The sequence below is a fragment of the Polypterus senegalus genome, chromosome 12 (genome assembly GCF_016835505.1).
Source record: "Polypterus senegalus isolate Bchr_013 chromosome 12, ASM1683550v1, whole genome shotgun sequence".
NCBI classification, from domain to species: domain Eukaryota; kingdom Metazoa; phylum Chordata; class Cladistia; order Polypteriformes; family Polypteridae; genus Polypterus; species Polypterus senegalus.
This window is the reverse complement of record NC_053165.1, coordinates 108,262,360-108,287,868: the sequence shown is the minus strand read 5'-3', so window position 1 is coordinate 108,287,868 and position 25,509 is coordinate 108,262,360. Positions and strand designations below refer to the sequence as shown.

Sequence of the window (25,509 nt, the reverse complement as noted above, 5' to 3'; positions counted from 1 at the left end):
ACAGATGTACTTTAGTATATTTACAAAGCCTGTTGTTTCTACTTAAATTTATTAATAAAATCAACCAATTCATTTACTAATAAGCAGAATTAATTCTGGCATCGGATTTCAGGAAATTGATTTTAGACTTCAAATATTGTGAAAATGTTGCGCTGACCAGAAACTTTCATACAGTGTGCTGTAGGCTTATGTCGCCCTCATGAGGCCATATTGTACTAGTACAGCTTTTTGTGTCTGACTCCAGGAAGAGTTGATCAATATTCATAGTATTTTTATTTGTAATGCACCTTTGCAGAGCTTAACTAAAGGGCACATTTTGCTGCTGGTTACTAAATTCCAGGTAGCCTCAGAGAGCAACAGGCTATTGTTAAAAATGTACCTTAGACAAAGAGTGTCAATATTTTGGAAAAAAGTAATAAGCCTTTGTAGCTAAAGCCTGAGTGTGTAGATTGTAAGATCACACTTGTGATTAGAAGTTTTCTTTATAAAACTTGAAACCAAACTGTTCACATTGAGCTTTGATGACCTTAGCTAGGGCTGGTGATCCACAGAAGAACACATGCACTTTGCCCTTTTTTTCTTCAGCCACTTTATGAAATACCTGTGAGACAAAGAAGGAGAAGAAACCAAATTTAAAATATTTCATAATGGTTTTGTAATTTGCTTATCACTTCTAAAGTAATACCACATAAAGAAATGTGCTTCATTCTGAAGTAATTCTACACAACATGGTGGTAATTGCATAGGGTTGCAGTTTCATTGGGGCAAATGATCAAGTAACAGGATGGTTGTGCGACCAGAGATTAGGAAGAGAGGTGAGGAGAGTTTGGGAGTTTAGTGGAAAGGCAGTTGTGGGGGCTTGAGGCACTGAACTTTATGTTGTTATGTTGTCTTTATGTCGTCCCACATAATAGACAGTCACTTGAAATTATGCAGCCAGATTTGATGGTTTATCTAGGGTTTGATTTGGTTTCTGTTTATTTTATTCTCTCAGATATCATCCTTCCTTTAAATATTACATTTAATAAAACCAATTTCACAAAAATATGGACTTTGGTGCTCCTTGCTCTGTATTAGGTAGTCATATAGAATGCCTCCATTACATCGTACATATACCTAGTGTAACCAGATTATTCCAAAAGTAATATTGGATGGGGAAGCACAGCAGACGGGTGGTTAAGAATAATTTTAACTAGGGGGCTTTGCCCCCTGCTCACTTCACTTGCCAACCCTGTGCTATGTGCCAGCCACTTCGCGTCTCTGCCACTCGTGTATGTGGATTTCACTTTCACCAAACAACAAATCTTTTAATTCTCACAGATACGCCTCTTCATTGGGAAGAAACACAGTTTTCCCTGATGGCAACATGAATTAGACGAAAATACGATCTCTTTTTGGTGTTCTGTTATTTCACAGACTAATAATTTCAATTTGTTTATGCTAATGTGATCTTTGCTATCATTTTTTGAGACTTTCGAATTTTAGTACTTTCATTATCTTTAACCTGCTCTGCATGTGTATTGTGCCAAAGTTTTTATATTCTTTATGACGTTCTACTTTGTCATCTACTCTTTGTCATTTATTTCTGGACCCAGGCGTGGTTAAATCTCTTGGCACAAAGTCTCGTCTCTCGGGACGTGAAAGTGTCTCTCTGAGAAAGTCTTGTCTTGTCCCAGGATTTTTTTATATAATAGAGAGATGTATATTTATTTTCATTTTGTGTCATTTTTTAATTCTGCTGTGTTAATAATGGTGTTACAATGCACCACCCATATCTTTCATTTATGTTATTTTTTTTTTACTCATACAGCAACTCCACACAATTTGAAAATGGTTGAACAGAGCTGGTGTGGTTGGTGAAGAAATGCATCCTACTGATGTACTTACTGTAGAAGGGCATTTTGTTTACAGCACAATGTCTTCATAAATTACAGAACTAAGAATGTACTCAAGTCTAAAATATGGAATAAACAAAAATTTAAAGAATAACTGAGGACACCTACATTGGGAATGATATTATGAGATATAGTGCTTACTGATAATTAGGACATTAGAAATACTTTGACTAGAACAAGCTATTTAACCTAACAGAACTTGCCAATCCTATCCACCTAATTTCTTTAAATTAATATCAAATTGAGTTTTGTATGTCCCGAAAATCTTAATCTCCACCTCTCTACTTGGTAATTTATTCTATGTGTCTGTAGTTCTCTGTGCAAAGAAAACATTTTTTTAATTTTTGTGAAAAATTTACCATTAACAAATTTTCAGTTCTGTTCCTGTATTCTTATTGAACTAATTTTAAAGTAACAGCTGGGATCCACTGTTGTAACACCATCCACAATATTAAAAAAAACTTCAGTCATATCACCTCTTAATCTCTGTGTGCTTAAACAAAAAAGGTTTGACCCCTTTAATCTTTGCCCATATCTCATACTCTGCCATCCTGAAATCAGCCTAGTTACTCTCCTCTGGGCTTTTTCTAACATTACTGTAGCCACAACTGTACACAGTACTTCAGGTGAGGCCTCACTAGTTCATTATAAAGCTTAAGCATACATGCCTTTGACTTGTACTCCACACATTGTACTATATAAACTAGCCTTCTTCATCACTTCTGTATGGATGTACATAGTGACAAGTCCGCCATGAGTCCCATGTCCTTTGCATAAGGGATGCATTTTCAACTTTCAGACCTCCCACTGTGTATTCAAATCTAACATTACTAGTTCCTATGTGTAATACTTTATTTACATTTACTTACATTAAATTGCATCTGCCACACATTTTCCCAAACCAGTATTCTGCCCATGTATGTCTGGAATGATTTAACTACTTTTAGATTATCTGCCATTCCACCTATCTTGGTATCATCTGCAAACTTGAACAGCTGCTTGTTCATATTCCTGTCAAGATATTTTATACTGTACATATTAGAAATAACAGTGGACCCTAACAATGACCTATGAGGAACAACACTCTTAACATCATCCAATTCTGATAAGGTTTCTTGCACCATAACCCTTTGCTTCCTGTGTTTTAGGCAATTTTGTTCTCATCTACATGCTCTGACCTGAATGTACACTCTTTTTAGTTTAATGCCCAACCTCTCACATGGCACCATATCACATGCTTTCAGAAAATCAAAATAACAATATCATTTGCACCTCTCTGATTGAATTTTTGTGTTATTCCTCATAAAATTGCAGCATATTAGTAAAACACAACCACTCCCACCTGAGCCCACGTTGACTGTTCACTAAAACTCCTGTTCTTGTAATGTGATGTTGAATTTTTTCCATAATAATTCCTACTATTAATTTATCCATGATGCACATTAAGCTTATTGGCTTATACAGGGTGGCCCACGAAAAAGTAGCCCACCACCCTGGCAAAAAAAGGCACCCTTCCATAAAGAAAGAACTTGAAATGCAAAAATCTTTACTCACTCTTTACAGAAAGTGCTGAAAATGATTCTGTGTGGAATGGAATATGTCGCTCAACTCGTACTCGCACGTTTGCACTACGTCTACACAGCTTTTGTGATGAGGGTAGTCAATCGGCGCGCCACTCTGGCAGGAAGGCGGGCTACTTTTTCGTGGGCCACCCTGTAGTTACTTGGATCTGCCTGATCATTCTTTTATTTAACAGGATATTATTTGTAAATTTCCAGTCCTCAGGAATTTTACCAATTAATTTAAATCAACACACCCTTATTGAAATTGTATCTTTTGTTGATCTTAAGGTTGAAATCAAGAGGAATCATGTTTGATCTATTTTTCACTTTTAATAAGATTTTGGAATTAACAATATTTAAGTGAAGAACTGATATATTATATTAAGGAAAAGAATGAAGAAAAGATCAATACCTTTGTTGTTATAACTGCATTCATATTTAGCCAGTCTCATTTCAGGTCATGCACAAAGGTAAATTCACTTCACCCAACATAAACCAAAGGTATTATGATTGGCCCAACATGAAATCAACTGTTTCTGAGTAATTTCCCTTAAGATTTTTTTGGGGCAGAAATAACCAAGGTCCAAAAGAAAATAACAAAGGATGTGCAGAATCTTATTGTTGGTAGGTACAGATCAGTAACAAGTACATTGTTTAGAATGAATTTTGTACAGTATACCGAGGAATTCCATAAAGCCCTTCAATAAGTAGTGAAGGAACTGTGGCACAACCAGGACTTTGCAAAAGTTAGGACATCGCTCCAAGATCGTCGATAAAATTGCTGTGTGGTAGTTGGTATATGGTATTACAGGCACTACTGTTTGAGAGAGGTGCAAGTAAGAATGTTACTCCATGGCTTACATGTGACTATTGGAGTTTGCATGTTCACTTCTTCTCATGCTTTTGTGGGTTTTCCATTAGGTACCCAGATTTTACTTTTACATCCCTTAAGACATGCTGGATAGGTTGATTGTCAATTTCAAACCGGACATTGTATGCTGAGTGTCCACTCATGTGGAGTGGAATCTTATCCAGGGCTGTTTCCTGCCTTGTGCTCAGTTTAGCTGGGACAGGCTGCTGCCCTCCATGTCCTTGAATTTTCTTTGAGAATGATGAGACATGATGATATGTACACATAATGATAAATTTGAGTTGCAGTTTATCGTGGAGTAGCACTCCTCTTGTATTCACATACTTTTAGTTTTTTTACATTAATAATATTGAGAGAGATCTGAAATCATTTTGGGGTAATGTTAATTAAGTGGCTATTAAAAAAGATAAAAATAAAATACTAAATGCACTAGATTCTATAACATTTAATTATCATTTAACCTTTGTTAACATGCAGCTCCAGCCATTCTGAAAAGCAGAAACATGAGAATGTAGATATCTATCTGTATGCTTGTCTTTGTGCAGTGTATGTTTGTATTGATAAAAGCTCTTTTACAAGTGTGCTCTCCAAAACTAAATAAATCCAGGTCATTTGTCAGATATAATGGAGTCTTGGTATATGTGATACTTCAAAACTGAAAAAGGTAGTAAAACTATCATATCTGTACCTTACCTGTCTGTAGTTTTGAAGTTCAGTTGTTCCATTTTGGGAAATTAAACACCAAACAAAAGTTTAATTTATCTATGTGACAGAGTTAAATAATTTACAAAATTTGATTACAGAGTTTCCAATTGTATTCAGCCACAGGTTAAGAACACAGCAAGCAATTAAAATTGCATGTAACAGTCTTAACTCTACTGCATTGTTCACATGATTTTTTTGTACATTAGTTAGCCAATAAAAGGTGTCATTTTGCTTGGCTTTTTTCTTTGTACATTTCAAAATCCTAAATAGTAGGAGGCCATGTATATCAATTTAGGAGGCCATGTATATCAAAAAATTAATTCCTTTGCCCTGGAAGTTCTAGCAACAAGGGAATCATGACCCCATTTCCACACTGCAGTGCCAAACTTATCAGCCACAGAACTAGGACCGATACTCCTCCTTTGTGCTTGATATGTTCTTCAGAAGTTAAACTAACAGGTGCTAGTAAGATATATCTTTGGGAAACTGATATTAGACTCTAATCATTATATATATACTATAAAAAATAATATTCCATATATACAGTGTATCCGGAAAGTGTTCACAGTGCATCACTTTTTCCACATTTTGTTATGTTACAGCCTTATACCAAAATGGATTAAATTCATTTTTTTCCTCAGAATTCTACACACAACACCCCATAATGACAACATGAAAAAAGTTTACTTGAGGTTTTTGCAAATTTATTAAAAATAAAAAAACTGAGAAATCACATGTACATAAGTATTCACAGCCTTTGCTCAATACTTTGTCGATGCACCTTTGGCAGCAATTACAGCCTCAAGTCTTTTTGAATATGATGCCACAAGCTTGGCACACCTATCCTGGACTAGTTTCGCCCATTCCTCTTTGCAGCACCTCTCAAGCTCCATCAGGTTGGATGAGAAGCGTCGGTGCACAGCCATTTTAAGATCTCTCCAGAGATGTTCAATCAGATTCAAGTCTGGGCTGTGGCTGGACATTCACAGAGTTGTCCTGAAGCCACTCCTTTGGTATCTTGGCTGTGTGCTTACTGTCATTGTCCTGCTGAAAGATGAACCGTCGCCCCAGTCTGAGGTCAAGAGCGCTCTGGAGCAGGTTTTCATCCAGGATGTCTCTTTACATTGCTGCAGTCATCTTTCCCTTTATCCTGACTAGTCTCCCAGTTCCTGCCGCTGATAAACATCCTCACAGCATGATGCTGCCACCACCATGCTTCACTGTAGGGATGGTATTGGCCTGGTGATGAGCGGTGCCTGGTTTCCTTCAAACGTGACGCCTGGCATCCACACCAAAGAGTTCAATCTTTGTCTCATTAGACCAGAGAATTTTGTTTCTCATGGTCTGAGAGTCCTTCAGGTGCTTTTTGGTAAACTCCAGGAGGGCTGCCATGTGCCTTTTACTAAGGAGTGGCTTCCGTCTGGCCACTCTACCGTACAGGCCTGATTGGTGGATTGCTGCAGAGATGGTTGTCATTCTGGAAGGTTTTCCTCTCTCCACAGAGGACCTCTGGAGCTCTGACAGAGTGACCATCGGGTTCTTGGTCACTTCCCTGACTAATGCCCTTCTCTCCCGATCGCTCAGTTTAGATGGCCGGCCAGCTCTAGGAAGAGTCCTGGTGGTTTCGAAGTTCTTCCACTTACGGATGATGGAGGCCACTGTGCTCATTGGGACCTTCAAAGCAGCAGAAATTTTTCTGTAACCTTCCCCAGATTTGTGCCTCGAGACAATCCTGTCTCGGAGGTCTACAGACAATTCCTTTGACTTCATGCTTGGTTTGTGCTCTGACATGAACTGTCAACTGTGGGACCTTCTATAGACAGGTGTGTGCCTTTCCAAATCATGTCACATCAACTGAATTTACCACAGGTGGACTCCAGTGAAGCTGCAGAAACATCTCAAGGATGATCAGGGGAAACAGGATGCACCTGAGCTCAATTTTGAGCTTCATGGCAAAGGCTGTGAATACTGATGTACATGAGATTTCTCAGTTTTTTTTATTTTTAATACATTTGCAACTCAAGTAAACTTTTTTCACGTTGTCATTATGGGGTGTTGTGTGTAGAATTCTGAGGAAAAAAAGTAATTTAATCCATTTTGGAATAAGGCTGTGACAAATGTGGAAAAAGTGATGCGTTGTGAATACTTTCCGGATGCACTGTATACACTATATTTTGCCATACATATGTGGACATCTCTTCAAGATATTAAATTCAGGTATTCACCCATTGTTAAAAGGTGAGTGAAATCAAGTACACAGCAAGGCAATCTCCACTGACAAACACTGGGAGATGAAGGGGTCATACTAAATAGTTCAGTGACATTAAATGTGGCACTGTCATAAGATTACACTTTTGCCACCAGTTAGTACTTGAAATTTCTTCTCCATTCCATTAGATCTACCCTGGTCAACTGTAATCGCTATTATTGTATTATGTAGAAGTGTCTAGAAGTAACAACAGCTCAGGCATGCAGAACATAGAAATTGCCTATCATCTGCTGCATCACTCACAAAAGAGTTCAAAACTGCTTATGAAAGCAACATCAGCACAAGAACTGCGTGTTAGGAGCTTTATGAAATAGGTTTCCATGGCCAAGCTGTGGAAATTGATTTGAGTGATTAATCACGCTTCACTTTCTGGCAGTCTAATGGACAAATTTAGGCTGGGCAGATGCCAGTAGAATGCTACCACCAGACCACAGAGTGCCTACTGTATATTTAGTAGATGAAGGATAATGATATGGGGCTGTTTTTCAGGGTTTGGGCTAGGTCCCTTGGTTCCAGTGAAGGGTATTGTTAATGCTACTGTATACAAAGGCATTGTAGTCAATTGTGAGCTTCAAACTTTGAGGAGGCCCTTTTCTGTACCATCCTGACTGTACCCCTAAGGACAAAGCCAGGCCCCTTATGACATGGAGGAACTTCAGTGGTGTGCACAAATCACTGACCTCAGACTTATTGAACACCTTTGGAGTGAACCGTTACATCCATTGTGAACCAACTTTTTTCATCTGATCTCACAAATGCTGTTTTGGTTCAATAGACACAGACTCCAAAATCATTATAAATACATTCAACCATGTTACCTGGTGAAGACATGTAATAGAATAAATGTTAAAATATTTGATATCTCTTGTCCTACATGTACATTCGTCACCTTTCTTTGATATCTGAACCTCTCTTGACTGGTGGTCCCTCTCTTGAGCTCATTCCTGTAAGGCCTGCTTCTCAATCTCTATCATTTTGGGGTGCTTTGCTTGCCTCTTGTCCACTTTTATACTTCCAGTCTTTGAAGGTGACTCTCAGAGTGCCTCCTACGCCTTTACTTCTCCTCATCTGTCTCACACTTGCACTTCCTCTTTGGATTGCCACCAAAGCCAAACTGACCAATCAGATTGTTCTTAGGGACAGGACACACACAGACTTTAGTGTTTTATTATATAGTAGATGTATTATATATACTGCATACTTTTTATTTTTGTTTAATCTCATGGATAATAAGAAATTCTACAATTAAATTAGCTAAGAATTATAAAATGTACCTGTCTTTAGTTAAGATACAAGTTTAAAATCACAAATACAAGTGTTTTCCCTCCTACTGGTCTGTACTTCTACAAATCAGTCTTAATAGCCAATAACTCTTTATTACCAACATTACCAACTTGGTAAAAGACTCATTGGTTAATTTTTTTTAATGAGGGACCATTTGTAGTAACCCTGCTCCCCACACCTTTATCTAACATATACACTTCAATACCAAAATGTAAATTTGTATCTGAACATCTTGAAAAATAAGAAATTGAACAATTTCTAAAAGAACCAAAATACTTCACATGTCCTTTCAAAATCTGTTTACATTTTTTTTGGTCTGGAAGTGGGTATGGGCAAAACAATTATGCTAAAATTTTGAATTAGTTGTCCATAATAATTAAACATTTAAAAATACTTCACATAAATTTGGGGCTGGAGGATCAAGTACTGCTTCCAGCTTACTCAGATACATAATCAAAGACAGATTAGAGAAGAATGTGCAAGTCACCAGAAAACTACACTTTCATAATTTGTGAAATGATTACTTATTCTTTAAAAGCTTCAAGAACATGTATGAGATGATCATTATAATTTTTAAGATATGAAAGCACTGTCAATGTAATATAAACGACCACCTAAAAACAGAGGAATCACAGAAATATTATTAACTAATAAATGATATATTCCTAGCACATTGGCTAAACCAAGTGGCATTGCTTGGTAATCAGTTTATTTTAATCCAATTATTATAATTTTTCCTTCAAGTACACAAAACCTGATTACAAATACAATATAAATATGTTTTAAACAATTCACATGATTCAGAAGGAAAACAACAAACTCAATTCATAATGTCCTCTAGCAGTATTAAATGGATTTTTGCTACTACTTTCCTTTCACAGAAAAACAAGATGCAACCCAGTTTTTTAAGTATAATTTCAGTGAAAATGATACATGGTCTAATTTGATTTGGCAAAAAATGTGAAGTTTTTGAAATCAACACATACTGTAGCTATAGTCTAAAGAAACCATGTTTTTATTGGACACAAACAAAAGTCCAGCCCCCACAGAAGAGTTAAATAAACATATAAAGGGAAATTTTTTAACGTTCTTGGACCTGTTTGTCTCTCTTTTATTTTGGGGTCTGATAGGGAACCCAAGCAAACTTCAGGGAAAGGGACAAATGGTAACAGTTCTACGGCACATGCACTCCCTGTAGTGGGGTGAATAGTGTGGGTCAATGATTTCTGATAAAAAAGGTATCAGCATACTCTGACTAACAGTTAGGTCATTGAAGAAGTGGACAATGAGCCATTGAAATTGTTTTTATGGGAACACAATTTGTTCTAATTAATCATGCTTCTTTTTTCAATTTTTCTTCATTAAAGGACTTTGTGGTGCAAGCCATGGAAAATATGAAATCAACTGGTGATTCAATCATCATAAAATAAAATATTTTATATTTGAAATTTTCATAAAAATATATATGTTCAGTTTTCATGACACTCTCAATTAGCACATAACTGAACTGGCCTACTAATTGGTAGCCTGAATCCTGGTTTAATGCTTGTTTTGTGTATCTGAGTATTAAATATTTTAAAAAGTTGAAACATGAGGAATTGTCAGAATGTAACTTCAATAACTCTGGAATTACTAAACAATTACTAATTGTTTGAGGTCTTGCTATTCTACTTATTAAGATAGTAAAACGTCCATAATAAAAGAAGAGTCCTATGGTCTACAATGTCTTCTGCTTAAGGTTAAAGGCTACAGTATGTCGTGACAAGTCAGCTAAAACTTCAATTTCTTGAACAGGTTGTTATAAAGTGGTAAGGGCTTTCGAATTCCACCTAAATGCAGCTGTTAGTGCTTTAAAATTAGTTATGAATTTCTGCTATTGATTTGCAGCATTTTCCTATTTTAGATTTAGCAATCTATTTGTTGCCATTGCTTTCCTCTCAGGCATTTTAGACTTGGACAACACTGAAGAAATCAGTTAAAGTAAATACACTTGAATGCACATTATCAAATATGACCCTCAAACACTCTAATTAACTCCTACCTACTAGTGAGAATATGCTACATCTGTCCACCCAGAAGAAGCTAAAAAACATATTTGCTCAGATGTTTGAAAAAAAGTACAAATACTAAAGGTCCATTGGAGTAGATCTTATAATTAGCCTTGCTAAAGCAACAGAAATCTCTAGAACCTCTGCTGCCAATGTAGTGGCAGATTATATGACTACATTTTAGAGATAAGCTGTTACATTAATTTAAATAATTTCTGTTATTAGTTATTACACAATCCTAAATTGTCCCTAGTGTGTGCTTGGTGTGTGGTTGTGTGTGCCCTGTAGTGGGCTGGTGTCCTGCCCGGGGTTTGTTTCCTGCCTTGTGCCCTGTGTTGGCTGGAATTTGCTCAAAGCAGACCCCCGTGACCCTGTAGTTAGGATATAACGGGTTGGATAATGGATGGATGGAGTAATTACACATTTATATGTTTGATATTATTTCTAAACTCTTTAAAAGTTATGAATAATTTACTTTCTATGGTTGGTGCTAGATTTACTTTGACAGAAATGTTTTCCTTATTGCAGTTTGCCAAACCTAGTAAACATTTCGGATACAAGAGGAATCCAGACCACCTAGAAATTAAAATTTCATAAAGTCATTGCAACAATATGAAAAGTCAGCCCTAATATGGACTAAGGCAGGATTCAAACCATGTCTCCTATGTTACTATACAGTTAAGGATTCATCCCTGGCTCATGTATGTTGACACATCACAAACAAAATGGCATATAACTGAGACTTAGCAACTGGATGGACACAGTACACTTTAAATGTTAATGCTGAGTACATCAAACAGAGAGTAACTGCATGACGGACAGAAATCAACTCATCCACCTTAATAAAAGGACAAGTGTCTATGTATCTGTGTGTCCGTCAGGTTGCTATGTCTCTGTTATATGCCACTAGCTGTTCTACCTGTCTAAAATGAGTTGAATTTGTCTGTTATAACTGATCATGGACCCCAAGAGGTGTATTTTCTCCAGATATGCTACTGACAAAAGTTTTTGTTTTCTTCTCCCTCATTGTCAACTGGCTGTAGTTGAACAATTTTTTAATGGACAGATACTATTCGGTTCCCTTAATGATAATCAGTTTAGAGATGCTTTGTCTTCCTATGTATCTTTATGTCTACTCATGATGTAATTAGTGGTTTGTAACTTTTGTAATAGCACTTACCTGTGAACTTGTTACAGCCCTTAAGAGCACAATACAAACTTAAACTGAGTTGAATTGAATTATTCATTAAGAATGTCCAAATTTGGTGCCTATCTACCTTGCTCCAGTCTGGGCGGCCTGGCTGGGTGCGGGTTCTCAGGCCTGTGATTGAATCACGCTTTTCCTTCTTTGCCAGCAGGTCCAGGGCCATTTGTAAGCCAATGGCTTTCATGTCATTTTTACTCAAAGCTGAAGTCATATACATGTGCATCTCAAGGAATCGACCTGTGGAATCAACAAAAGGAGCAACCACACCCATTAATCAGTAAATCGTCTGAACAGTTCCCCAACAATTAATCTATCCACTTGAACCATAAACCTGTAAACAGTACTCTAAAAAAATTATCTATGTATTCAACAGAATAATATATATTCTTCTAAAATATGCAGCAGTGAGTTAAAGCACTTCAAGATACTTCAAAAGCAAGTCACTTCAGTTCTGAAGTTTACCTGTATTTAGCCACCTGGAAAACTTCAGGAGTGATTGAATATTTCTACTCTAAGCCATCACCGTAACTCTCCATTAAAGTCTTACTCTCTTTTGTAGCCTTCATTGTAACAGGTTCTGTGCCAGTTTCACTCTGCACATTTGCACTTTTTCTACCAACATTTTAAAGGGAAAAGTGTTTTCCAGCCTTATATTACCTCATATTTCTAAGAAGAAACTGTTAGTAAAACACAAATATTAAAACATATTGTTTCAAGATGACAGTAGCCTTTCCAAATAAGACTTGCCTTCAGGTTCTTCATCTGCCTGGTCCATCTCAAGTTTGGTCAGAAGGCTTACAAACCACTCAAATGATTTCTGGTCTCGATTGATCCAAATAAAATCCACCTGAAATTGGAAATAACAGATATCATGTCCATAAAAGCAGTTTCTTTTTTAACTTATCAAGAGTTCATTTGTATACAAATATTTAATAAAAACAATATTCATACCTCGTAAGTCATGTAGATGCAGAACATCTACAGCCATTAAATAAAAAAATAATCCAACTGTAATATTTAAAATTAGTCCCAATTTTTTAAAAAAATGTTAAAGACTGTGAACCTTTCCTGTCCAGTGTTGCCCGCCGGTGTCACCAAACTTATTGTCCCCTGTGAATCTCACCTTTCTTAAATTCATTTCATGGTCCTTGAGGTTTTCACACCAAGAATAGTTGCAGTTGGGACAATTTTGTTTGCGCATGCGATACCTGCAATTAGAAAATTCCCTTAGTTTCTCCTGTATGAAAAATGATGAATGAGAGAGTAAACTGACAAGTTCTTACCGATACATGATGCTCTGCAGGATGGAAGCAAAAGGAGTAATGCCAATACCTGCTCCGATCAGCACAGCATGTTCTGATGTGAAGATTCGCCGTGTTGGGGTTCCATAAGGGCCATCCACATAGCACTGGTGAAAAAGTCAGTCACTGGTGAATTGAATGGTGTGTATAAATGGCTTGTTTGGCATTCATAACAGAGGAATACAATAACTCACCTTGACATTGCAAAACCTCTGATTTTCATTTATTTTGAGAGATACCTGCATGTAAAGAAAAGCCTTGTGGTCATTTTAAAGCCTGCTGAACAAAAAGGTAGAAGCTCCAGATATTGGCACAATGCATAAGACAGCTACATTAAAGGAAACATTAAGCCATGTATTACAGCATGTAACAATCAGTGCCATCTCTCCCACCTCTTGCAACTGAGGGCACTCTCCGTTCTCAGCCTGAACCATGGCCTGTGGTGATCCTCCCTGAGGAAGCCAGTTGATTTTGTAGGATGTCAATTCAATATGCTCATCCCTGTTGGAAGCCACTGTCCCATTATGATCCGTGAAATTGAAGGGCCGTTGCTGTCATGAGGAGAGCAGAGCATACTTTAATGTGTCAGTAAGCCAATCATGCTACGCATCAAATTCAGTATGCAACATTCTCAGTCAAATATCTACCCAAGGCCTGTTCTGGACTGATGTAGGGGCTCTGAACTAGATTGGATAGGATGGAGTATGGTGCATAAAGTGGAAATACATCTTGGAAATTGTAAGCATGATTCTGTGCCAATAAAAAGTACTCACTCCCTTGGAGGCTTTCACATATTAATGTTATATAACACTGAATCACAATAAATTTCAAATGGATTTATCAACACTGATCAACAGAAAAAGTCTCTTTAATGTCAGAGTGAAAACAGATCACTGTAAAGAAACCTAAATTAATTACAAATATAAAACACAAAATGGTTGACCTCATAAGTATTCACCCTCTTTAATTATGACCCCCCCCTAAATCATCAATGGTGCAGCTATCTGGTTTTAGAAGTAACATAATTAGTTCAATGGAGTTCAGCTCTGTGTAGTCAAGGGGTTTCTAATGATTATAGTATAAATATACCTTATTCAGGAGGTTCAACCTTTGACAAGTCAGTATGGTGGCCTAACCTACACAAGGAAGACAAAATAAAACTACAGCCAGCTTTGTGAAAAGGTGATTGAGAAGCACAAGTCAGACAGAGAAGGGAGACAAGAAAATATCCAAGTCGTTGAATATCCCTTAGAGTCTAGTTAAATCAGTCATTATTAAAAGGAAAGAGACAGTAAACCTATGATAAGAATAAAGGAGTTACAAGATACAAATTCAAGAGACTGTTCAGACAACAACTGCTACCCGGAAGCTGCACCAGTTGTACTTTAAAGGGGGAGTGGCAAAGAGAAAGCCACTGTATAAAAAATGCACAGAGGCTTCCAGAACGTGCACATGTGACACTGAAGTCAGCTAGAAGAAGGTTCTATGGTCTGATGAGAACAAAACTTTTGGCACACAAATAAACATAATGATATACTGCACATTACCACAAGTACACCATCCCCAAAGTGAAGCACGGTGATGGTAGCATCATGGGTGAATGTATGGATGCTTTTCTGCAGCAGGCCTTGAAAGGTTTGTGAGGGTAAAATAAGCAAAATCCTCGTACAAGGGAGAGATTGTTCCAAGCATGAAGCCAAAGCTAGACATGACTGGCATAAAAACATCAATGTTAATGTCCTGGAGTGCACACAGAGTTTGAGCAGCTTTTGTAAAGAAAAATGAGGACAAATGGCAGTGTCCAGAAGTGCAAAGCTGACAGAGACCTGTACACAAGGCTGCCATGGCTGACAAAGGTACGTTTCCTAAATACTGACTTGAAGGTGGTTAATACATATGTAGATTAATCATTTTTTGTTATATTTTTGTTATTAATTTATACCACTTTGTAGAGGTCTGTTTTCACTTTGACATTAAAGGGTCTTTTTCTGTTGACCAGTGTCAAAAAAGCCAAACTAAATTCACTGTGATTCAGTATTGTCTAATAATAAAATGTGATAACTTCCAATGAGATAAATTCTTTTTATAGACACTGTAAGGAGCAAACCTGAAATAGTAGAAAAAATGAAATTCAAAGAGTGGAAGCCATCACTGTCACTGACCTGGCTCTGCTTCGGCTTGTTTCGTAAGCTCTTCGTGAGCCTCTTGGTTTCTGAGATCATCACCTGTGGTCGCCTGAAGTGCTCATAGAGCCTATTTGTCCACTGGCCGAGTGACCGGATATGAAGCCACAGTGTGTCTGTGAAAGGCACTCTATTACAATACAAACCTTGAGAAAAAAATGTATCACAATTCTGCAACCTTTTCATGCTTACCTTGCTGCTCAGGTGCACTGCTGATGGTAAATGGGTGCCATTCATACTTGGCAATCACTGGGATGTTTATATAAACATAATCTCCAGGTTTAAAGTGAAAAAACTGTGGCCTTTTTATAACAAGATGGGTTACCTGTAAATGAAGACAGGACAACAGGGACAATGGGTTTTAACATTGGAAAGTCATAGAAAGAGCATTTGGTCGGGTGAAGGCATTCTAAATGATTTATGAGCATATGCCTATAAGTATCCAAATGAAAAGTAGGCCTTGGATTAGCTCAACTGTGTTCAGGTTATTACTAAGGAGAAAGTGTAGGCTTTACCAGGAATATCTAGTCCTGGAACACCTAAACGTTGCTCTATGTAAAGAATAAAATAAAAATGCTAATGGTATATTCTGCTTGCTCCATTTGACATCTGGCCACTTTACAAACTGCATTTGAATAGAGTCACTATTGTGTTAAATAAGATTTTTTTTTAGGAAGATTCAAGGTCTCATAAGGTGTCAGCATGTGTGACTCTTCAGCAAATCATCCTACCTTAGAGGGCAACAGATTGACTTCAACAATATAAAGGCCTCCAATCCGAGACACAGCCAAGCCTACAATTTTTTCCAGTAAGAAAATCACTCCAGGGACAACAAACCACTTCCAGAAGTTGGGACAGTGCAATATGAGCAGGAGCCAAACCCATATGTAAGACAGGTGTGTCCAGTAAAATATCTGCAAAGCAGGAAAGCATAGCTATAATCAAAGATGTCACAGAGTTAGGCAACTAACTGGCTCGAAAATAATCATCTATGCACCTCAAAGTGGCCACTCCGGCGTACAAATGTGCTTGAGCAGACAAGCATCAGAATGATGAGGAGCTGCAGGATGACCCCGGTGATAGATGCAGTGCCACTGATCCAGCCAATACCTGGTCTGGTGGTCAGAAGGTATTCCCAGAAATGGAAGCTCATTGGGTTCTTAGTCAGGACCACTGATCTCGACATAAAAGAAGTGTAATAGTATGCCATGACAAGAATGCAAACATGTATGGGTTCTTTTCACATATACAACACATACAGGTTCATAAGTTCTACTGCATCTTTAAAATCTTACCAAAGTTTGTTACATGAGCAGCTGTATGGACCACTGTAAATCCAAAGATGGCATAACCCACCAATTGGTGGAGTATCACGTACTGATCTAAAGGCAATATCCTCACTACCCATGTTGCTCTGAGCCACGTTAGGCACCTCCGCAGCATCAGGACCTGCTTACACAAGAGAGAGCTAGTAAGTGGAGCATCCAGCATAGCTATAACTATAGAATTCCTATTGTTCTGAGAGATGGAGCACAGCAGTCGTTCTAACAAAAACAGACCAGGCTAACTCCATAACTAAGTAACATTTGAAACATTGTAGATATGCTTGTGTCTCTATTTGTATATTTGGGTATATCCTTAGACTAGTGCTGCCCAGGAAGAACACTCTTTGGCAGCTGTATTTTCACTATACATATCCTATAAGGATCCACCTTACTTAGCATTTGGAAGTACCACCTACTACAACCAGGGCGCAGTTGAAGTTCAAGCATTGACCACAGCCCTTAGCTATCATGATCCAAATCCCATAGGCAGTGTGCTTCAGTGCTGCAAGTGTGAAGAGCAGGATGTTGAGGCATACATAGCAGCAGAGGAAGAGAAGCTTGCGACTGTTATTGTGCCAATATGCTGGCGTCAGGTAGCGTGGAGTCTGTCTCTTCTTGTCTATATTCGGAGGTTTCAGCCAATTGGCAGCACTGCAGGCAAACAAGAACACAGAAAGCTTTAACTCTCGATGTCCAGATAGACTAACAGCTTGAATTCATGCTATAGAACAGCTTTGTTCAGCAGAGGTCTACATAAACTAGTTTAAAATTGAATAACTAAGTCACTTGAAAACACACAGGTGCAGATTCAGACATGGATAGAATCAAAAGTGATAACATTTCTAGGCAGGTAGTCTGAATCTCCAAATGGATTGTGGGACAGAGTGAGGTGTTTACCTGTGGCATTAGGTTAAATTGCTGGTATATTTTTTTGGAAGATGTTTGCACTGCACTGATAATATTAAAGGGATGGGCAAAGCCAGCAGCTGCTGCTATTAGTCAGGATAAGAAACTTAAGCTGTATATAGATTGTCACAAATATATGTTTACGAGACAACTTCTGGTCTTGTTGATCTGCAATATCTTTCCATGCCGAGGGTTGGCAATATCACCTAATGCCTTCCATCTCATTCTATCTGCAGAGTTGGTGATGTAAAGTGGGCTGATGAGTGATGTCACTTCTGGTTCCTGTTCACCTGAACCCAGGTCTTCCACTTAGCACACTTCATAACCGTTAAGTTGTGCTTATTATTTTTTTCCTGAAATTATATGGGGTTATCTTTGGTGCCCCAACTCTTTATGCCTTAGTGTGTTTTTCATTTACAATATACTGTATATGCAATAGGGGGGTGGCCTAGTGAAAAGAAGAAATGCAAGCAGAAAAAGCATAACCAACTTGTGGAGAGAGTGCTGCTGAGGAAATTACTCTGTGAATGAAGAATGAAAAGAATTGCAAAGGGGGATGAGTATAAGAATGGAAGAAGTGTTTCTCGGGTTAATAGCTGGCAGCAAGGAGATGCATATCATGGAAAGCAGGTCACCTGGGGAGTACAGGGAGTATCTGACTCTTTTACATTTAAATTGGGGTTAGGGATTCAGGAAAAAATAGTTCCAGCAGAGAAGTTTTTCTACAGGATTTACAGAAACAGTTCCTGACCTCAAAAGACGTTTGAAGGATTACCTTGGAAATAACTTCTGAGGGGTTTTAATGGACATTTCCTGCCAGAGCCCCAGTAAGTATAAAGTCAGAAGTTAAGCTGTAGGCAAGCAAGAGAAGGGTGACAGGATCATTAGATGTTTGTGTACTATGAGGTGAGCAGGTGGACGAATCACCACACCAGGCAGTGGTTCTGAAGCCGTGGAGGGAAGACAAATGTAGTTATGGACTTATTATTTTGTTTCTACTTCAGTTGTGCTTACCTTTCCTCTGTATTTACATGTATCTGTCGCCATTAAAATAAATGCTCATTTTTAAAAATCCTTTATTCTTTTTAGTCTGGGTAGAGTAGTGCTATGTGAGTGCACCCTATGTATTATGTCCTGGAGAATAAAATTATTTTTGAAACTGCAGACCGCTTATATTAAGTTTTAATTTTCCTCAGATGAACCATGATGAACTATAAAGGAATTCAATTAAAAAGGATCTTAGTGGACCCTTAATGCAGTTTAACTAACTAATGTATGGAGGCAATTTCCATTAAAGCATTCTCTCTTGTTGACTAATAATTTAGTACCCAAATACATTTGTACATTCTTCCTCTATTGTACTAGTAATACTGTAGTAGTACTGTAGTGTACTAGTAATAAATTTAATGAATATGTTTCTTTTATCTAAGGAACTTATAGTGTTTTTAGTTAAAATGGTCAGACAAGTAATGTACCTTAACTAGCTATGCAACCTGTCTAAGATGAGTTGAAATCTAAGTAATTAATGTAGACCTCAGTGTTAATGTGTGCAGTGTGCCATGCAATGCATATGTCTCTGTTATATGCCATTTAGTATGGGATTCCTGAAAGGAGTTTTAATATTTGTTATGGGCCATCTGTTGGAATTACTAATGTAATGAAATGTATTACTAGAAATGTTCATGAAGCGCCATCCTTTGCAGTGACATAGCAACTACGTGCACACAAAGACAGACATGTCTGCTTTATTGAGGTGAATGGTAAAAAGAATGGACACAGTAAGAGATTGAACAGATATGTACAGGTTCAAAGCCTGTTACCACCAGAACAGCTAACCAATCATAGGTGTGTAATGTTGCATCTTCTGGAATGTCATGTGTGATTTTAACATAAATAACAAGCCCTCAGAAGGACTGATAGATGCAACGTCAAAGAGCAAGACATGTCAGAAAGAGAGAGAGAGAGAGAGAGAGAGACAGAGACCATTTCATCCGGACATTAGAGAATATAACTTATGCATTACGCCAATTGTTGAAACAAGAAGCCACCCAGGACAACATCCACTCTTGACATTGATGGTAAGCTTTCTAATATATATACACACTTTGATATAAATTATATTTTCTATAATACTTTCTTCTTTAGGTATTATTATACCTTAAAAAATACCATGTTACTTTTACATTTCTGTACTTTGTCTTTAAATCTAGAGTGATTGAAGGAATGTAAAACACTGTTGGGTTGGTAAGTGGCACATAACCAAATAGTGTATGAGACTTCATATATCTCAGGGACACCTGTGTGTTGTTTTCACTGAAGACTGAATTTCTGTGTGAAGTACCAAGGAGTGACAGGCATTGTGGGTATCACTCATACATATTTATGTGAAAGGGGTCCTAGGTGGAATACTACAGAGTGACTGTCTATTAGGCATCACTCATACATAATTGTGTGAATACAATCTGTGTGTGGAAATCAGTGTGTATGTTAATGGTAAGGTGCAAGAGATTAAATTATCAGAAAGTCAAATAACTCATCTCTGCATAGAACAGGTCATCCAACAAAATTTCTCTGCAAAAACACTTGTGAGGGATGCTACAGAGTTATAGAGCTTAGTAGCTGAGATTTTAGGAAAGGTGCATCAATCAAAGACATCAAGTGTTCTGCATAAGTCTATTTTAGAGGATGGCATTAAAAAAGCCATTGTTGAAAAAGAATCAAGTGAAGATATCTTTAGAGTTTGCCAAGATGCTTTAGGTGAGTTCAATTCAATGTGAGAAAGGGTTTCATGGTCAGATGAGACCAAGATAAACTGTTTCTTGGTGAGATGAAACCAAGACAGAATTTTTTGGCCAAAGGCCAAAGTGGCATGTGTTGTGGAAATGTAGAACTACCCATACTTCAGAAAGAAAAAACACCATACCTTCAATGAAGTGTCGTTGCGGTGTTAGGATTATGCTGTGGGGCTGCATTTGTTAGCAGGGACTGGGCAACATGTTAAAACAGAAAGTATGAATAGAAAAAATACAAGTAATTACTGCAAGATAACCTGGTGATCTGCAGCTTGAGTGACAGTTAACGTTTTGAATGGACAAAATTAAGTTACTTTGTCAGTAACCTTGGAGTGGCTCAAGGACAAAAATTTGAATATCCTACAATAGCTCAGTCAAATCTGTGACACTACTTGAAAATTGCAGTGTACAAGCAACAGTTGACTACCCGAAGCACCTAAAGAAAATCAACCTGGAAGAATGGACATTGTGAAGAACTGGTACATACTCAGCCAAACAAGCTTAAAGATACTATTGCTTTATAACATGGCTCTGCAAAATATTAAAGAGTGGGGAATGATTACTTAGACAAGTTTTTTTCCTTATGATTTGCTCTGAACGAAAAGTAATTTTGAGTTTCTGTGCTTTGAAATCAAAATATCATAGGAGTCTAAATTTCAGTTGAGGGTTTGTTATTCTGTAAAATTAAACAAACTGGTCTACAGGCAACATCCTACTTTTATACTGTATATAGTTCAGTTACAGCATGGGGTTAGATACTTGGCATGGGTCACGTACTGAACTACCACCAAGAATGAAACTAGAACACTTGTTTTCTAAAGTTGATACTAAGTAAAAACAGGATCAGACCCAAAGAATCTAATCTGCATGACACTGTGATATTACACGATCTGTCTCATTCATTGATTTAACAGAATACTCATTGTTTACCTTATTGTGAGATTTTCCATGACTTCAGGAAACTTTTCTAGTTCTGCTTTTAGCTCCTCAAATGTAATAGAGCCACTGTTGTCTCTGTCAGCAGATTCAAAGAGGGCTAGGGTCAAGTCATCTAGCTTTTCCTCTGGCAAAGAGATAGCACTCTCCCTTAAACAAGATTTGAGGACTGTTCGTAGTTCATCAGGGTCAATGGAGCCACTGCCTATCAGAAATGAGACAACTATTGTCAAGAGATGAGGTGGGAATGAAGCATTACAGAACAGATAGTCTGAGAGCTGATTCCAAGAAGAATAAAATATATTGAGTCTAAATGAGTAGAAGACTTACCGTCAGACCATCCTGTCTGTTCACGTTGTAAATATTCACTTGGCTATACTTGACCATTTTTTTAGGCAGCAGGCTGAATGTTATTCTTTTGATGGACTAACTCTAAATTTTGTCTCTTATGCTTTCTCACAGATTCTCCTTTGAGGCATCTTTTAAATTAATGAATCTGCTTTCCATCATTTGTAAAACTGCATGGCATGTGTAATTGTGCTTACCTTTCCATAATGTAATTTTTTTCTTGGATGCCAATGGTGTACTTTCTGAATGGTAGTTCCCAAAATTATAGCAGTAAAATAATATCAAATATGATTAATATTGTCTCCTAGCAATCATACCCAATTTCAAAAACAATGCAATAGATTTGTTTTGGAGACTGCCTCATATCCACCGGTTGTGGGGTGAAATTTTGCATGCAAGTTGATAAATATGTTGTATGTCTTTATTTGTAACTTATAATACTAATGCCTATCATTGATAAAAACAGCAATGGTTAGATAGTTAAGAACCCCTTCCCCCCTTTTAAGAATAAGTCTCTTTGTAATTTTACTACATTGTTGTTGGAAGTGCCTCAAACAAGTTTGGCAAGTGACTCTCTGCGGGGCTCTCTCAATCAACCCCCACAGGAAAGCCAGACTGCCTAGCTGACAAGCTTCATCTTAACACATGGTTTTGGGGGCGAGTGTGAAGTTATTCTATGCCCCATTGGTCTAAAATAAGGATGTTTGGAATTGGCTTGTATCAGAAGCCTTTAAGTACCATGACGCCCTATTGGCTGTAGGGGTTGGGCAGAAAACATATACATTTGCTTACTTTACCCCTCTCTCTCTCTGACCAACTGATGAAAGACCATCTCACACACCATGAACTGAAAAGGACAACACAACACAGATCAGCAGCCATATTGAGACAGGCATGCGGCTTGTTCTGAAGAAAGCTGACCACAAATGGCGACTTAACTAGAGACATTTTAAGTAACTAACAAGTCTGTGTGCCGCCTGAAACTACACATCAACATTTATCAGGTTGTATGGTTGACAATATTCAAATTTACTTTGCATATTATTATTTATGAATATTATCAATAATATATTATTTAAAGTGTAACTTAACTCCTGCTTGTCTTTTACTGCACCTAATTCCCTGAGGTAAAAAATGTAGAAGGGAAGGTGGGGATAGGTTATATGGTACAATACCTTATAAACAGAGGTAAGTCTGTGAGATTTGAGGCATTCTGACAAAGGCTAAATATTAATAACTAGCAAAATACCCGTGCTTCGCAGCGGAGAAGTAGTGTGTTAAAGAAGTAATGAAAAAGAAAAGGAAACATTTTGAAAATAATGTAACATGATTGTCAATGTAATTGTTTTGTCACTGTTGTGAGTGATGCTGTCATATATATATATATATATACACATACATATAAACATATACCTGTATATGTACATATCATACATATACTGTATACATATACACATATATATACACACACACATATATACATATATATATATATATATATATATATACACACATACATATACATACACACACAAATATATATATATATATATATATATATACACACATATGTATAAACATATATACATACATATCTACATATATACATACACACACACACACACATATATATATATACAGTCTTTGGGGTGCGAGCAACTGTTGCTGGGGTGCCAGAATCCATGAAGGAAGAAAAATGAAAAACATTATTTGTACAAAATCTTAATTTATTTATCCATTCCTAAATAATTAAATGGGCAGGCTATTTCGTATAAGTGCAATACGCTGTTTGTTAAAACGGATGACTCCCACTCTTATGTGCAAGTCTGTGTGGATATTATGAACTATCGTATCTGTTCAAGTTCTATTTAAATTTTAAATAGAAGGAATTTTTATTTAGTCGACAGAATATTATTCCAGAATAAATCAACTCAAACCTTAAATAACTTATAATATTTTGCTCTCCATAAAAATATATCCTGTCTAAATTATACAAGTTAGAAATAAAGTAAACGTTAAAAGAACAAACATTCAAATTTCTTTACTCTTATGTAATTTTATATAAAAAATAAACTTAAATTTTAAATATCCCAAAAGATTTTGCTCTCCATAAAAATATATCCTGTCAAAATTATACAAATTCAAACATGGTGCATAACAAAACATGGAAATATAAATAAAATTTGTTCTTTTCAGCAATAACAAATCAAATCATTCAGTTATTTTTGCTCATATGTCATTTTATCAGAGCGGATGCCTGACATCTTTTTTTGGCAACAAGTTTGTTTATGTTTGGTGTGAGGTTCTGTGTTGTGGAGATTCTCAGGATGGACTGCAGGTGCTCATCAGTGAGTCGACTCCTGTGTGCTGTTTTGTTAGTCTTCATGACTGAGAAGAGCTTCTCACACAGATATGTGGTACAAAACATGCACAAGGTTCGAGCCGCATGTAGACGGAGCTGGAGCATTTCTACGGGAATGGAGTGAATAAACTGTGCGGGCCCTGCAGTATCGTACTTTGGCTTCAGTGTGCCATTACACTGCAGCTCAATCACCTCCATCTGAATCTGCAAAGGTGCAGTTTCCACATCGACGGCAAATGGGTTGCGAAACAACTCAAAATTCTTTTTTTGTTCTTCAAAGTCACCAAAGCGCCGTGCGAAGTCAGTGCGCAGTGCGTTCAGTTTATCAGCAAAGTGCGATTTGGGAACACCCAGCCGACTTGGTTCAACATTACTTGGCAACAGGGAAAGTGGGGCAAGTTGCACTGGTGTATTTGTTTCTCCCATAAAAGTAGCTTCACTTGAAATCACTTTGTGATTTTGCACGGGTAAAAACGTCGGCTGAAGTGTTAGATTCTTCTTTAACTGTTCTGCTTTCTGTATCGAGATCGAGATTGAGTTGACGCGCAGTACAGTACATCAAGCCCGCGTGCTATTGTGGTTTTGCCTGCTTGCCTCAATAAGTTACCCTCCCCTCGCTCTTACTTTTTTACTGTTCATCTAATGAATACACTGAGTATGGCTTTACCAAAACAATCATTGATCGCAAATAAAGTATCCATTATTCATAAAGCTTCAATTGGTGATCTGTCTTTCTGCGTTAACCGTATATTTTTTCATACGTCTCAAACCAAGGGGATGCGAGGCTAAAATGAATCGGGAAACGCGCGTACATACTCAGTGCATCCCCTCTCGGAATCGAACCTTGGACGTCGGCGTTAGAGGCAAAGCCTCTACTATTGAGCCACGGCGTGGTTTGTCTCTTTGAGCGTAGCAGTGTAATTCGGTTTTTGTTCAGCACTCTTTGGAACTGTTGCTTTTTGTGTGAGCACTGCGTCAGTTCACATGAGCCGCTGAATATGGTTTTATATGTCACTCGCTCGCTTCTGATTGTTTCGCTGCCTTCTTAATTATATAATGTATGTTTTCTTCAGCGGTTGTTGGAGCTCTTCCTGGTTTTCTACGTACTGCGTGATTACGTGGGAGGCGTGATGATGTCACACGAAACTCCGCCCCCACGACTTTCGAGCTCAACTCCATTACAGTAAATGGAGAAAAATAGCTTCTAGTTATGACCATTACGCATAGAATTTCAAAATGAAATCTGCCCAACTTTTGTAAGGAAGCTGTAAGGAATGAACCTGCCAAATTTCAGCCTTCTACCTACACGGCAAGTTGGAGAATTAGTGATGAGTCAGTGAGTCAGTCAGTCAGTCAGTCAGTGAGTGAGTGAGTGAGTGAGTGAGGGCTTTGCCTTTTATTAGTATAGATACAAAAGGGGAATTACTCTACCAAGACAAAACACCACCCAACATTTACTGATCATTTACAACATATTCCTTTCCTTTTGGAGCATGGCTAGAAAACATATTTCCT

General features: G+C 37.5%; 1 protein-coding gene across 1 annotated transcript in view; it reads right to left on the bottom strand.

Annotated features, from left to right (window-relative positions):
• Positions 1–469: 469 nt before the first annotated feature.
• nox5 (NADPH oxidase, EF-hand calcium binding domain 5) overlaps positions 470–25,509 on the bottom strand; it is a 41,681-nt gene continuing 16,641 nt past the window's right edge. Inside the window, exons 4-16 of the mRNA XM_039772244.1 lie at positions 21,279–21,489; positions 17,067–17,301; positions 16,621–16,774; positions 16,323–16,498; positions 16,057–16,239; positions 15,518–15,650; positions 15,305–15,441; positions 13,337–13,381; positions 13,125–13,249; positions 12,965–13,049; positions 12,589–12,688; positions 11,912–12,078; positions 470–601 (exon numbers count right to left, since the gene is read on the bottom strand). Coding sequence (XP_039628178.1) covers positions 470–601; positions 11,912–12,078; positions 12,589–12,688; positions 12,965–13,049; positions 13,125–13,249; positions 13,337–13,381; positions 15,305–15,441; positions 15,518–15,650; positions 16,057–16,239; positions 16,323–16,498; positions 16,621–16,774; positions 17,067–17,301; positions 21,279–21,489 — 1,883 coding nt within the window. The remainder of the gene's footprint in view (positions 602–11,911; positions 12,079–12,588; positions 12,689–12,964; positions 13,050–13,124; positions 13,250–13,336; positions 13,382–15,304; positions 15,442–15,517; positions 15,651–16,056; positions 16,240–16,322; positions 16,499–16,620; positions 16,775–17,066; positions 17,302–21,278; positions 21,490–25,509) is intronic.